Here is a 13,254-nt window from a genome sequence, read left to right as displayed (position 1 = left end):
CAACAGAAGTAAAAAACAGTATTGCTAAACAAAGAAAATTGAAATAGAACACAAAACAAGAACAAGCGTAGTTCTGTTCAGACTTATCTCGCGACCAAGTCAAGTACCCGTTCTATCAGATTTCTACCAATATCACACGCCTCAGGCGATTAAAACACAGAAGAGATTATACAATACCTTACTTATTGGAAGATCTTATCATAGAACCAAAAAACACCGATCAATCAAGAGAAGGATTCATGAGGAAGTGTCTCGCTTCAAGGCGCCGATTAGGGTTTTCAAAAATGAGTGAGAGAATGCAATCTAGAGATTAGGGCATTAGACGAGCCCTTTTATAACAGCGTCTTGGAGACTGGAATGGGCTGGGCCAGCAAACAACACGGATGGAACACACGGTTTTGGGCTTGGCCCATAACTCATCTCAGCCCACATAAACTTTGGCCCATACAATAATCCACAGATATATACATCATTTAAATTCAAATCAAATGAATAATAAATGCAACTCAATTTTATATAAAAATATGCAATCAGATTGTATATCAAAAATATAAATGAAAAACATTTAATTCAATTTTGAATCACTCAAATCAACAATGGGCAACTGACATCTCATGTCAAACACATTTATGTTGCTATCCGGTATAATCTTATTACACTTTAGGCAACACTTAGCGTGTTTTCAATGCTGATATGCACTGTAGTATCAAATGATTGACCTATTCCAGCAAAACTATCGACTGGTTTTGCATTTTTAGGAAAATGGTTAACTAGTTATAGTAACCAATCAACAGATTTTAAGGGTTTCAGAAAAATAGTTGACTGGGCATAAAAAATGGTCTACATTAACTGCATCCTGCAAACAACCAATAGCCCAAAAACCTGCTAAACTTGACACAAACACACTTGCTTATGCATTAAACACCAAGATGAGTCTCTAATACCACTGTTGGATGTGCCATATGGATATGTGTGTGATTTTAAAAATTTTATATTAGAGATGTGTAACGAAATTCAACACAACCCATATGCAATTTGGATGTTTAAGCAACACAATATTACATCACATGCAATCAAATGAATGCGTACCTAGATGATTGATGTCAAGTGAGTGTAGAAATTATTTCTACATGTAGATTATATCCTTCTCAAACTATGGAGGGGCTAGTCCATCCACATTAAGCAAGCTATTGAAAACCAACTCGTTGTCTTTATCTTGTGTTGAGGTTATAGTTGAGTCTAGAAAAGCTATAGTGGATTGTTAAATTCTTGGTGATGAGCTAAGGAAGTGGAGTAGGCTGGTTGACCCAAACCACTATAAAATTTCTTATGTGCTGTATTGTTTACTTTCTTTTATTTCAGCATTGTCAATTTTCTTTTAGCAAAAGTTATTTTTCAACAAAGTTTGAGATTAGTTTTATTACTTCACCAAAAGCTTTCTAAATTTTAAAAAGGATAAGTTTTCTTATATTGATTTCATCTTACATTTATCTCATATAATTTTCTATAAAGGATATATTCAAAGCTTTAGTTTGAAAAAACCAAATTGATTTATTCAAAGAGTCTTCAAAATTCTCAGAAGTCCTTGAAAACCCAATTCACCCATCTTGGGTGTCTATCAGTTCTCATAATGCACAAGAGGCAGGAGTTAGTTTGAATGGGTTTGTGTTTGTGTTGAAATCGAGTGACAAATTTCTTCCATAATTGTTAAAACTCCCTAATACTCTTAGGCCTAAGGGTGCTAAGCTAGTCCCAAGTACCCTTCCTTAGGGTCTAGGAAAAACATCTACAAAGCATGGTATCATTCACTCCCTAAGTTTTTAGTTCACTTAGGTAATGGCAGATGTGATCAATGGGGCTCTCAGTGCCTTCAAACTTGTTTAAGTAGGGTTAGTTGAACCTAAGAGTCATTGGGCGCACAAACACCTACAAAACGAAAGGCATTAATGCTAACTATTAGCCTTCATATACTCTATTCTCTATAACTTTTTGTCGATACTACGAGTTAAAGTTTTTCTTGATCCAAACACGATCAAAGTCTTAGCACTTGGAAGGATTCTTTCGGTGGCATTAATAGTTATCCTCATTTTCCTTTCTATGCTTGTGTCTTCTTGTAAATGACTCTTATTGGATGTTATGATGAACACCTATAAAACGAAAGGCATTAATACTAACTACTAGCCTTCAAATACTCCATTCTCTACAACTTTTTGTCGATACTATGAGTCAAAGTTTTTCTTGATCCAAACGTGGTCAAAGTCTTGGCTCTTGGAAGGATTCTTTTGGTTATCCTCATTTTCCTTTCTATGCTTGTGCCTTCCCTCAAACAAATCTTCTTGGTTGTTATGATGTTTTGAGGTCCTCCAATTGCCATTATTGATCCTACCTACATTATTCTCTATACTATCTTGATGGCGCTCTATGTAATCATCATTTTTGCTTCCTCCACTCTACTAGCTTAACCGTGAATGCTTGCACAATGCTTCTATGTGTGTCTAGCAGGGTTATAATGGTATGGGGTTTTACTGAGCTCCCTCTCACTATGGGTCAATGTGCACGTCGTCCACCTCAGTTGTCTTTTTTAGTCATTGCGAAAAACCTCTATTCCCATAAATGATGCCAATCGATGATGTTTGCAAACTGTCACCAGTGACTTTGTTGTGGCTAGGTAGGATGCTCTTGAGGTAGATGTCAATGTGGATCCTTGAGCTAGTCTTACACTAAGAAATGTCGATTAGATTAACCCATGGTAATTTAGGAAAACCCTTTCGATGGTTAAGAAGGCAAAGTAAAGCATTGAGGAATAGATATGTTATTTTTTAGAAATTCTTTTTTTTTTTTGTTGTAATAATGACCATTTTCTCTTTTTAGTGGAGAAAATAATTTGTCTTTCTTCTTATTCTTCCTTTTATATTAGGGGTTCCCTTTAGTTGGGTTATTCCATATCCCTTATCATAAGAGTTTTTCGGGATTTGACCACCTATCCTCTTGCCTTATTTTCAGGGAGTGGGAGATTGGGGGTTGTCGGAATTGGACACCATTACTCTCCATCCCAACTCCAATATCTTGTGCTAGGACATTTATGGTGATGTGATGTGCATTAATGGGTTGCATTAATTATAGAATGGCAGACATTAGTTATTGGTTGTTGGCCCGAGGTTTTAGGTTATCCTTTCATGTTTCTTTTGTTGGCCTACTTTAGCCCTAATAAGTCCTAAGATCATTCCTAAAGGCTAGCAGGTGGACCTTTGGGCCCTCGGGTTTCCTTATTACTAGAATGCTAGAAGGTGCCAACGTGTCGCTAGTTTGCTATCAACCTAGGGCCTATGACCACCATTTCTTTTAGTCACTTATAAAATATCTAGTACTAGTTTTTTAGCACATACAACTAGGTGCCAAAAGAGAGAGAGAGAGAGTGTTGTCATTTGCTTTTTATTTTAAACAACAGTAAAGAAGTGTTGTTAATTTGAGAGAACAACCCTTTAAGGAAGGTTAACTTACATTACTAGCCCCTAAACTTTGTAGTCCATAAAAAGGTAGTCATTTTATTTTAATTCATGTCACCTCAAATATTAAATTTTCCTTTTTGTTACAATTTAATCCCTCTTCATATTCTATTAACAAAAAGTAACATAGTATACATTAATATAAAACTCAAAATATTTAATTATAGAATTTTTGTTAAATTTAAAATTAAGTGATTTTTGGATTTATATTAATGTATATTGTTGTTTTCAAACTACAAAAATTAAATTTATTTGTCTTGGAAATAGTCAAAGCAGAGTCCTCAGAGAAAATAGAAAGGTCCGAGATGCCTTTGAAGGCTTAACAAAGACTGGGGCCTAATCTTCGGCCTGGGAGGATTGAGGCTTTGGCGCCTCTGGAGGGTCTTTAGAGTCTTCGGGGATAATGCTCTCAAGGGGTCTTCGGGGAATAGGCTCCTGAAGGGCTCAAAGGGTCTTCAGGGAATGACCTCCGAAAGGGTCCAAAGAGTCTTTGGGGAATTGTCTTGAGGGTCTTTGGGGAATTGGTTTCAATGATATCTACAACACAAAGACAATTAAAAGGCACACGGGCCCTCTGAAGCCTAAGTTAGACTTTGATGTCTGAGAATGGAATGAAAGTGTTGTTAGAAAACTTAAATCTGATTATACGCAGTGGAATAAATTTTATTTTATAGGTATCACATTTTTCAGAATTTTACGATTTACAACGAAATCTGATTTTACCATTAGGTCACCTATTGTAAAATTCTCTACTCGTAGGATGCTAAGTCAGTGCACCTAAAACTACCTTTGATCCAAGATTGTCTCAAGAGAAGAAGTAAGAAGTTTTCTAAAAAAATTCTGACTAAAATTCTTGTTTTTTAGTTAAGGGTTTATGGTCCTATTTATAGGAATTCATATGTAAACCCTAAGCGCTATTAGCCAGGCTTAATGTGCTAGCATTAAACCCAGTCCAATTATGAATAATTAAATAATTTTATTCATAATATAATTATTTAATTATTCTTATTTATCTAATAAATAAATACACCAAAATTAGTAATTTTTAAAATTATTAATTTATCCTTCTTCACGTTAGAAGTGATTTCTTATTGGTAGGATTTTCTGCATTCACAATTAAATTAACAATAAAAATAATATATTATTAATTCTCGTAAATCATGAGTGACATTTAGCAATATGTCTTAACTACCCAATTTAATGTAAAGTGGGTATAGTGAACCTTTTATTACGATTCCATGCAATACAATCCCACTATTATTCTATATCCTGACAAGATACGAAATCATGGACAGTAAGTCAAATCTCTTAATCTTGTCATATGACCAAATTCAAAATCAATTTTGATTAATATGACACAACTCATGTAACACACATTCTATCGTCATATTACATCAGCCAAAGATTTATCATCAAGTGAGTATTTGATTGCATAGGGTATCATTCTCATAAATCTCGAGGTGATAGATTCCATGTCTGATGCACAAATACATCATGCATCACTAAATTAAGCACATAAATATGTATAATCATTCATGATTAGAACAACTATATAATATCAGTGATATCCTAATCCACTAATGCACAAATATCTATGTCATCTTAGGTTTAAGAATTAGTTACACATTCGTAGCTAATATTGAATTATTGACCCGTGAGAAAGAAATCATGTGATTCAATGTTAACAGTTCCGTTTAATGAACTCGTTCTTATAATGAGCATCCACTCATCTTTTTTCCATATCTCATATAGAATGACAAAACTTATCAACCTTCACTTTCAATATCTCATATTGAATAAGGAGGAAGATGATATGCTAGCCTTTACAAGTTGTCAATATCTAGATTAGGAACTCTATGGTTAAGGACTTGTTTATAGCATAATAAACTGTAGATTAACCATTACTCATATTCTTAATGTTTAAAAATGATATCCACTCTTTATTATATTGATGGATATATGTTTAATTTAAATTATATTATAATTTAAATAAACAAATATAAACTTGCTATTTAAATAATATTTAAAAAATTACAAGATCGAGTCCTTTTGTGTCACTGAAATTGGTCTTAAACACTCATATCCAACATATATATGTAGATATGTATGTACGTGGTATATCTAGTGTAGGTCTTTGGGGAAGTAGGCTCTCGATAGGTCGTATAGGGTCTAGAGTCTTAAGTTTTTGAGACTATGGTCTCGAGGAGGTTTGGCCAAAAAAGTTTGTTTGCCATGGAATATGTAGGTATTTATAGACACTTAGTGGGATCAACAAACGAGAATTTCCTGACTCTTTGGGGAAGATGCACTGGGTGAAGCCAAAGGGCCTAAATGTATTTTCGAGATAAAAGCGTCCTGATAAATATCTTTCGGGTGAATTCGAAGCCTCTTTGCAACCACTGAGTAAGTTGAGTCCAGAAGACTTTAAGTAAGTCTTAGAGTTAAGCATAATGAGGCTTGATCGTCCAAGAGACTCTTTTGGAGGTTTTGAGGGGTTATTGTCTAGAAGACTCTCCAATATCATTTGAATTTATGCAAAATACTTTTTGATTTTGAAATTTTTGAATTTTCGTAAGGTATCCCACAGTATATATTATGCCAGTTTCTATTAATAGAATTTGATAAAAAATTAAATTATCAAAAATTAAAATTTAATAACTACGATCAAACTGAAGATAAAAACGTCAGTGACTAATCACTAATCTCTAAGAGGCATTACTTAAAAGAAATAATATGAGATTTTCTTTAAAACTATATTATTTTATAAGAAAAAAAAAATCAAGAATGGAGAGCTAGCCGTTGCATAACAAGTGATGCTGAGGTGGAAATCTACTACTTTCGTTAAAATACTAATTTGCCCCTTGATAAAAGAAAAAAAGGAATCATCATAGTTCATGATTATCACGACAATGGTGATAAACACTTTGTAGTGCCTTACACGGCCTGCAAAGTAGAGACAGACAGTGACTCTGTGATTTGTGATTTACAGCATCATTCTTCTCTCTTCCCACCACGTCATCATCTTCCAGTATTCATAATTCCACCAAATCTCAGCCGCCCGATTTATCACCACGTTTCTCTTTAGTCCACCACCTTCCGGTCCCCTTTGCCGGCTACTGTGCGCCACACTCATAGAATCCCACCACCACCCGCAAACGCTTAGCCGTTGGCCCAGTTTAAACTGACACGCTGATTCAGATTGGTCCGTTACGCCACGCGCCGTTTTCGCGCGTTTATTAACCCAAACTTTATGGCTCGTACGTGTCTTGCCTTATTAAATCTGGGCCGATAACATCACCTTCGCAGACGCAAACGAATCCAACGTTCCCCGATTGACCACCAGCATCACCGTCGCCGGCGGCCAATCACCGTCATGGGTGGCTCCGACCCCGTGAGATACTCACCTCCACTTCTCATTATATTCAACCCTTTTCTCTTTCCCCCTTTTCCTGATGCATATGTTTTTGTTTTACTTACAAATTGTCTACATTTTTTTTTTGCTTTTTCTGATTGTGAATTAGGTGGTGGAGTCTGTAGAGAGAGAGAGTGAGGATGTACAGAGAGGGACGGGCGAGAGGGATATCAACAAGGAAGAAGATGTGGAGAAAGGGGAAGTGGGTCTTCATCAGAATCTGCGAAGAGATGCGACGGAAACCAACCCTCCTCCTCAATTTCGCATGTCCAGGATGGACAGATTGAGCAACACGAACCCTCTCCGGCTGGTCATCAACAGCGCCACCAGAGTCGCCACCCCCTCTCCGGCGGCTTCTTACCCACGCGCCACCCCCTCTCAGGCGGCTTCTTACCCACACGCCACCCCCTCCCCCGCGGCTTCTTCTTACCCACGCACCACCCCCTCTCCGGCGGCTTCTTACCCATACGCCACCCCCTCTCCGGCGGATTCTTACCCACGCGCCACCCCCTCCCCCGCCCAGCCCCGCCCTACCCCAACCCCCCCACAGGTCAAACTGAAACCTTTCTCTCGTTTTTCTGCTGAATATAATTTCTTTGACATTGATCTGAATTTGTTTCTCCTTTTTTTTTTTGGTTGCAAAGCAGCAATCAGTGAGATCCCTGAACCTGAACTCAAGAACATACACCAACAAGTTATTTCTGCTTCTGTTCCTTCTCCACATGGTGGCTGCTTTTGGACTGGTTTGCTTTCTGATATTCAAGGGGATTCAAGGGCTATTACTAGGAGCTGGTTCCACTAAAAGGAAAGAGAAGAGGGTTTTGCAGTATTTTCTGCCTCAGGTTGAGGCTGCTTCTTTGCTGAGCATTACTTTAGCATTTGTGTGGCAAAAGGCACTGAGAACATGGCCTGCCTTCATGGTTCATTTCATTCTTTGGAGCACCTTTTTAATGTCTTTATCTGCTGGAATCCTACTAATTTGCTTCCAAAAACCCGCAACAGATGGGGTTGGGGTCCTCTTCATTATCTTTGCAATTGGTAATGGATTGTATGCTTGTTGGGTTACAACTAGAATTAAGTTTTGTACCAAAGTCTTGACTAAATCACTCGAACCCGTGTCGAAATTGGCGCATCTGAATCAGCCCACTTACTGCATGCTTGGGGCCGGATTCATTTGGATGTCTCTGTGTATTTTGGCTGTCATTGGGTCCTTGAATTTCTACCTAACACCACTGGTTATAATTGCATTGGTGCTGAGCCTGTGTTGGACTACTGAAGTGATGAGGAACGTGGCTAATATAACAGTGAGTAGGGTGATTGCTCTGTATTACCTCAGGGGAATGCAATCTAATACCCAGGTCTGCTTAATAAGAGGTCTTTCTAATAATCTAGGAAGTGCCTGCCTTGGATCCCTTTTTGTGCCCGCCATTGAAGCTCTGAGAGTCGTAGCTCGAGGTCTGAATCTGCTCGAGGGAGAAGACGAGTTCATGTTTTCTTGTGCACACTGCTGTCTCAGGGTCATGGAGTCCATCTTCAGATGTGGCAATGGATGGGCGTATGTTCAGGTATTATTGCTGCTGAGATTTCATTTGTGAGTGCCTAAAGCTTCTTCTTTAAGTTTGAATTTCTTGTTAGCGATGATTAAAGTTTGTCAAAAAAACAAAGTTGAATTATGGAATAAATAGCTTCCCTACAAGCTTTATGTTCTGTCTTGTTATTGACAGGTATTTGTTCCAATTCTTTGGAGAAGCCTATTGTTAGTTGTTTTTGAATGTCATTTAATCCTTTTATGGTCCTAGAGGCATTTGTTCCCTTTTCATGTAGTTTTAAAATGCTTGCTTAATTGTTCATTGAGTTATATTTCCACATTAACTAACATTGATCTTTCTTTTAGTATTCTTCTTTATCTATAAATATATCCTGTTACTTGTCCAACTACATTACTGCCATTGACTTGCCAACGCTTTATTCAATTTCATGGAATTCATAGCTAGGAGTGGGTCCATCTGAGTGGTAAATGTAACCAAGCCTTTGAGATATTGTTTCAAGTCTTCCACTCAACAAATGTTTCAGATAGCAGCATATGGAAAAGGCTTTGTGCAAGCATCAAGAGACACTTGGGAGCTCTTTGAGAAGCAAGAAATGGCAGCCATCGTGGACTCAGACATGACCACCGCACTCTGCTTCCTCACCGGAGTCTGCAGTGGCTCGATGTGTGTTATAATGGTGGCTGCTTGGACTGTCAGAGTACACCAGGGCTTCACAGCCACCATCTCCCTCCTAGCCTTCTTCGTCGGTTACCTAATGGTAGGTTGGCTTACTTAACAACAAACCAACTCCTCTTTATAAAATGTCCCTCTTCAATTATGCATTATAGTTCACATGATCAACTAGCTAGTATGCTTCCCATCTTTGACAAGATACGATTAAGCTAATTTGATCATATATATGGCTTCAAATGTGCCAGACTAGGATTGGCATGGCATTGCCTCATGCTTGTGTGAGCTGTTACTATGTCTGCTACGCCGAGGCTCCTGAGAACAGAATGTTCGATAATACGATATCGGATCGTCTTAACATGATGAAATCTGGCCGGGATGTGGTTGCGCCCACGCCTAGAATCCCCCGTAGATTTACAACTTAGTTCACAGCGCAACAAAAATGTACATAATGGGTATTCTTTTATCTGTCCATTCTAGCCAGAGGTGAAGAAGAAGAAGAAGAAGAAGCACTCTGATGATGAATAATGGGATTGAAGCTAATTATTTTTCAGAAGGATGACGATGAGATTTGTGAACATCGTGATGGAAATGGGAGCGATAAAGACAGCCCACTGAGAGATTCCTACCAGCAAGGCTGGGTGTGTTTGCCTTGTGGACTTGTCCTCTCTATTGTATTATATTAGATACACTTGTTGTGGATGGATATCTGCATTAGGCTGCTCCCATCATTATTTTACTACTAGTTGTAGGGTTGGTGAAAATCATGTCATTATTTTATTACATTGCTGATCTTGCTAGAAATAACAATGCAAAAGGGTCCACATTGGTGGCTGTTTGAGGATTAAAGAATCCACAGTTGTCTTCCTTAGAATAGTGTGGAGAGCTCAGATCCTTGGTACCTGCATTTGAATGGGATTGGGATTGAATACAATTGGGAATTCAAAACATGAGAGAAACGATTCCCTAATATTATTATTATTAATGTCAAAGAAATGAACATTCTTGACCCAAATGGCCACCATGAAATGTATTTAAAGGTTGAAGAAAAATCTCTTCACCTCCACCAACTACTTTAGTCTTTAGCCTCTTCCTCTTGGGATGTTGGTTGTAGCCTTGTAGGGTCTACCTAACCCATCCGCATCACTTTTATAGTTTTTTTACTTCAGCTCCCCTTTCCATTGGGCATTCGGGATGGGTTTGGGGTCCATTATGGCTTCTACTTGAGGAAACTTCAGATCTTTAATTTAAGTAACAGTCCTTTCTTTATCTTATATTTTATTGGCATTGTGGTAATTACTTTATTTGGACACCATTAAGTAATATTATGTGTCACCAAAAGTGTTATTGTTTTGTGTTTAAATTAAAGTAGAAAGAAAAAAGAAAAACTAAAAGAACCCAATATTTCACAAGTCAAATTGGCTCATCAAACGAAGTTACGTGTTATTTTCTTTCACTTTTTCAATAAATTCATTTAGGACTATTTACATTTACATTAGAAAATTCATGTTAAATTCGTTTTTAATTATTGTTCATGTATTGACTCCAATAGAATGGTGACATGTCATCAACAACCCTTATTTAATATACATAAAGGAATAATAATAATAATTTATTTTGTGTCTTAGTCATTCAGAATACATAAGAACTAATATAATATAATATAAAATAAAATCTCATCACATCTTGGGTGTAATCTTTTATCCCGTGAACCATTCGTGCTATGCTCATGAGTAAATCCCATCACATCTTACTCTTACCCACAGGCGTCCCGTGAGTGTGAGTGGGTGGGAGGAAGGAATGCACAAGTGAGAATATTCTTAGATTCCTATTCTCAAATATTGTGTACATAATGGGATTTATCCAATTCTATGGACAAATACAAGAATCCTGCCCCCACCCCACCCAGTCCCAGTGGGCAAAATCTAATCCCATAGCAACTCAAGACGTAATCAAAAGGGCCAACAAGATGAGGCCTGACTCTAAGGTTATTCAAATAAGGAGTATAAAAAAGGTATTGGTCCAAGCCCACATAATTAGCTCGCCTAATTTATTAGAAGATTCAATTTAGTCATCTTCATAGCATCTTTCGGAACCCTATTAACCCTTTTGTAGGTCTGTGAAGGTGTGGTCTTCTAGAAGCTAGGTACAATATTCATTACACATTTATTGAATCAATATTGAGTCATTCTCAAGCATTGTGATTGATTTCAGTGTCAGAGAATCCACTATGGGACCAAGGCCCATCGTCCTTTTGGAAAAAAGGCTAGTCTAGATAAGCTCAAGCTCGAGGATTGTTAAAATTACCCTTGTACCAATTGGGTGGTGATGAACCTTAAATCCCTTATCACTTTGGCCGTCACTATAGGTAGACTATTAATAAATCATTTGATTTGATAATTTAACTTGGAACTTGACAAGAAATTAATAGATTTGAGTCGACTCTCAATAGGTATACGTCGTTATTATGTCGATCTAATAAAAGTTTATTAGTTTGGATTAATAACAGGTCAACCCAAAAAAGCTTGGAACTGACCTGATAAGAAAGCATGTTTAATTTTGTTTTGGCACAACCCTTCGGGGAAATTGAAGGTCGAAGTTGGAAAGTGCCTTCTGAAGGCATCAAAAGGGTCGACCCTTCCCAACGACCCCCCAAAGCATATTCGAGGGTACCTCAACCGAAGGACTCCCTAAAAACCCTTCGAGTGACCTCATCCAAAGCCCCCCAAACCTTATTTTGCCTCTTCAAGCTTCCGCACCCCGAAGGGTGCCTTTTGGCCCTCCAAACTTGCCTAGGGATCTGAAGGGTCCTGTCACGTGCCTCTATGCATATGTGACACATGTCCTACTATACCACATGTCCTAGTCCTTAGTTTACTATAAATAGTCCCTGGTTACATACCTTTGGGACCCAGATCTAAACCCTGAAAACCCAAACCTAAGCAAGATCCAACAACTCAGATCCACCCACTTTCAGTTTCTTGTGCAACCTCAAACCCTCTTCTGAAGACCCCAAGCATAACATGCATCTACTCTCCTCTGCATCCTTTGATTTAGGCATTGGAGGGCTTGTGCGGGAGAGATCCCCAAGTGCCTTCTGACCATTCTTGTGCTGTAGACCCTGAAGATTAGAAGCTCTCGAAGACTCTTTTGAGGACACCTTAAGGAGTTCAAAACATCTCCCAGAGACATGTATAGCTTTCCAGGACTTAAACAAGAAATCTAGAGACCCATTCATATAATAAATTAGAGAGTAATGAATGATGAAAACTTACCTTTATTAAGATATACAAAGATAGATCAAATGTATTTACACGCCCGCTAAGCGTCATCTAAATTTAGCATTAGGGTACATCAAACATTGCCTAATAGCGATTAGATAACATCAAACACCTTTGATGCCGGTCCAACACTTTGACCCATCTCAAGAATCTCTCTATCTTCTTGAGCCTTTTTGACGGTCTTGTGTAGCACCTAGCAACGTCCTAGAACAATGTAGATGGCAATGAACTCTAACTTCAAATGAGCCTATTACCGTTGACAATTATCATATAATACAATCCTTCCATTACCTAATGTCTCGACTAAGTGAGAGTTATGGAATGATAAACTTACAAACTCAGTAACTATGTGCCTGATCTCATTAGCACACCCCATGAAGATCTTTCCTAATTAATTATACTTCCCTGTTTGAGGACTTTCCCATCAAACTAACAATAGACCACATAGGATGTTCACTTCAACTTAATGAGGGTGATGGATCCTATTTGCAAGTATCTGTCTCCATGTACCAGCAATACAAGACCATATAAATGAATGTCTCCACCTTGCAATTGGATGGTTTAGCGCATTAGCAAATCTCGTACATCGATACACAAGATAACTATGTCGTTTCAAGTCAAAGGACTAGTTACACAATTGCAACTTGATGACAAAATCGTTATCCACCATTCCATGTGATCAGTCATCGATGTCACATTCAGTGTGTTGTTGTCCAACAACCATCCACGAGTTTTGTCCACTTTCTCGAGCGTGTTATAACATGGGATAATTCTGGGATAATAATTTTTTTCATTCAAAATAACGCTAAACCGTATCATTCCTCATATCCATTCCA

General features: G+C 37.8%; 1 protein-coding gene across 1 annotated transcript; it reads left to right on the top strand.

Moving 5' to 3' along the window:
* The first annotated feature begins 6,729 nt into the window (after positions 1 to 6,729).
* On the top strand, positions 6,730 to 10,411 carry LOC127787445 (protein PNS1). Its single transcript, XM_052315498.1, has 5 exons — positions 6,730 to 6,897; positions 7,028 to 7,468; positions 7,566 to 8,483; positions 8,992 to 9,225; positions 9,386 to 10,411. Exons 1-5 carry the CDS (start codon positions 6,880 to 6,882, stop codon positions 9,560 to 9,562), a joined length of 1,788 nt encoding a protein of 595 aa, XP_052171458.1. The 5' UTR covers positions 6,730 to 6,879; the 3' UTR covers positions 9,563 to 10,411.
* Positions 10,412 to 13,254: the final 2,843 nt, after the last annotated feature.

The sequence above is a fragment of the Diospyros lotus genome, chromosome 12 (genome assembly GCF_014633365.1).
Source record: "Diospyros lotus cultivar Yz01 chromosome 12, ASM1463336v1, whole genome shotgun sequence".
Taxonomy (NCBI): Eukaryota; Viridiplantae; Streptophyta; class Magnoliopsida; order Ericales; family Ebenaceae; genus Diospyros; species Diospyros lotus.
This window is presented reverse-complemented; position numbering and strand designations above follow the sequence as displayed.

Coding starts and splice junctions, on each gene's coding strand:
- LOC127787445 (XM_052315498.1), top strand. Junction 7,469..7,565: donor CTACCCCAACCCCCCCACAG/GTCAAACTGAAA, acceptor GTTGCAAAGCAG/CAATCAGTGAGATCCCTGAA. Junction 9,226..9,385: donor TCTTCGTCGGTTACCTAATG/GTAGGTTGGCTT, acceptor CAAATGTGCCAG/ACTAGGATTGGCATGGCATT.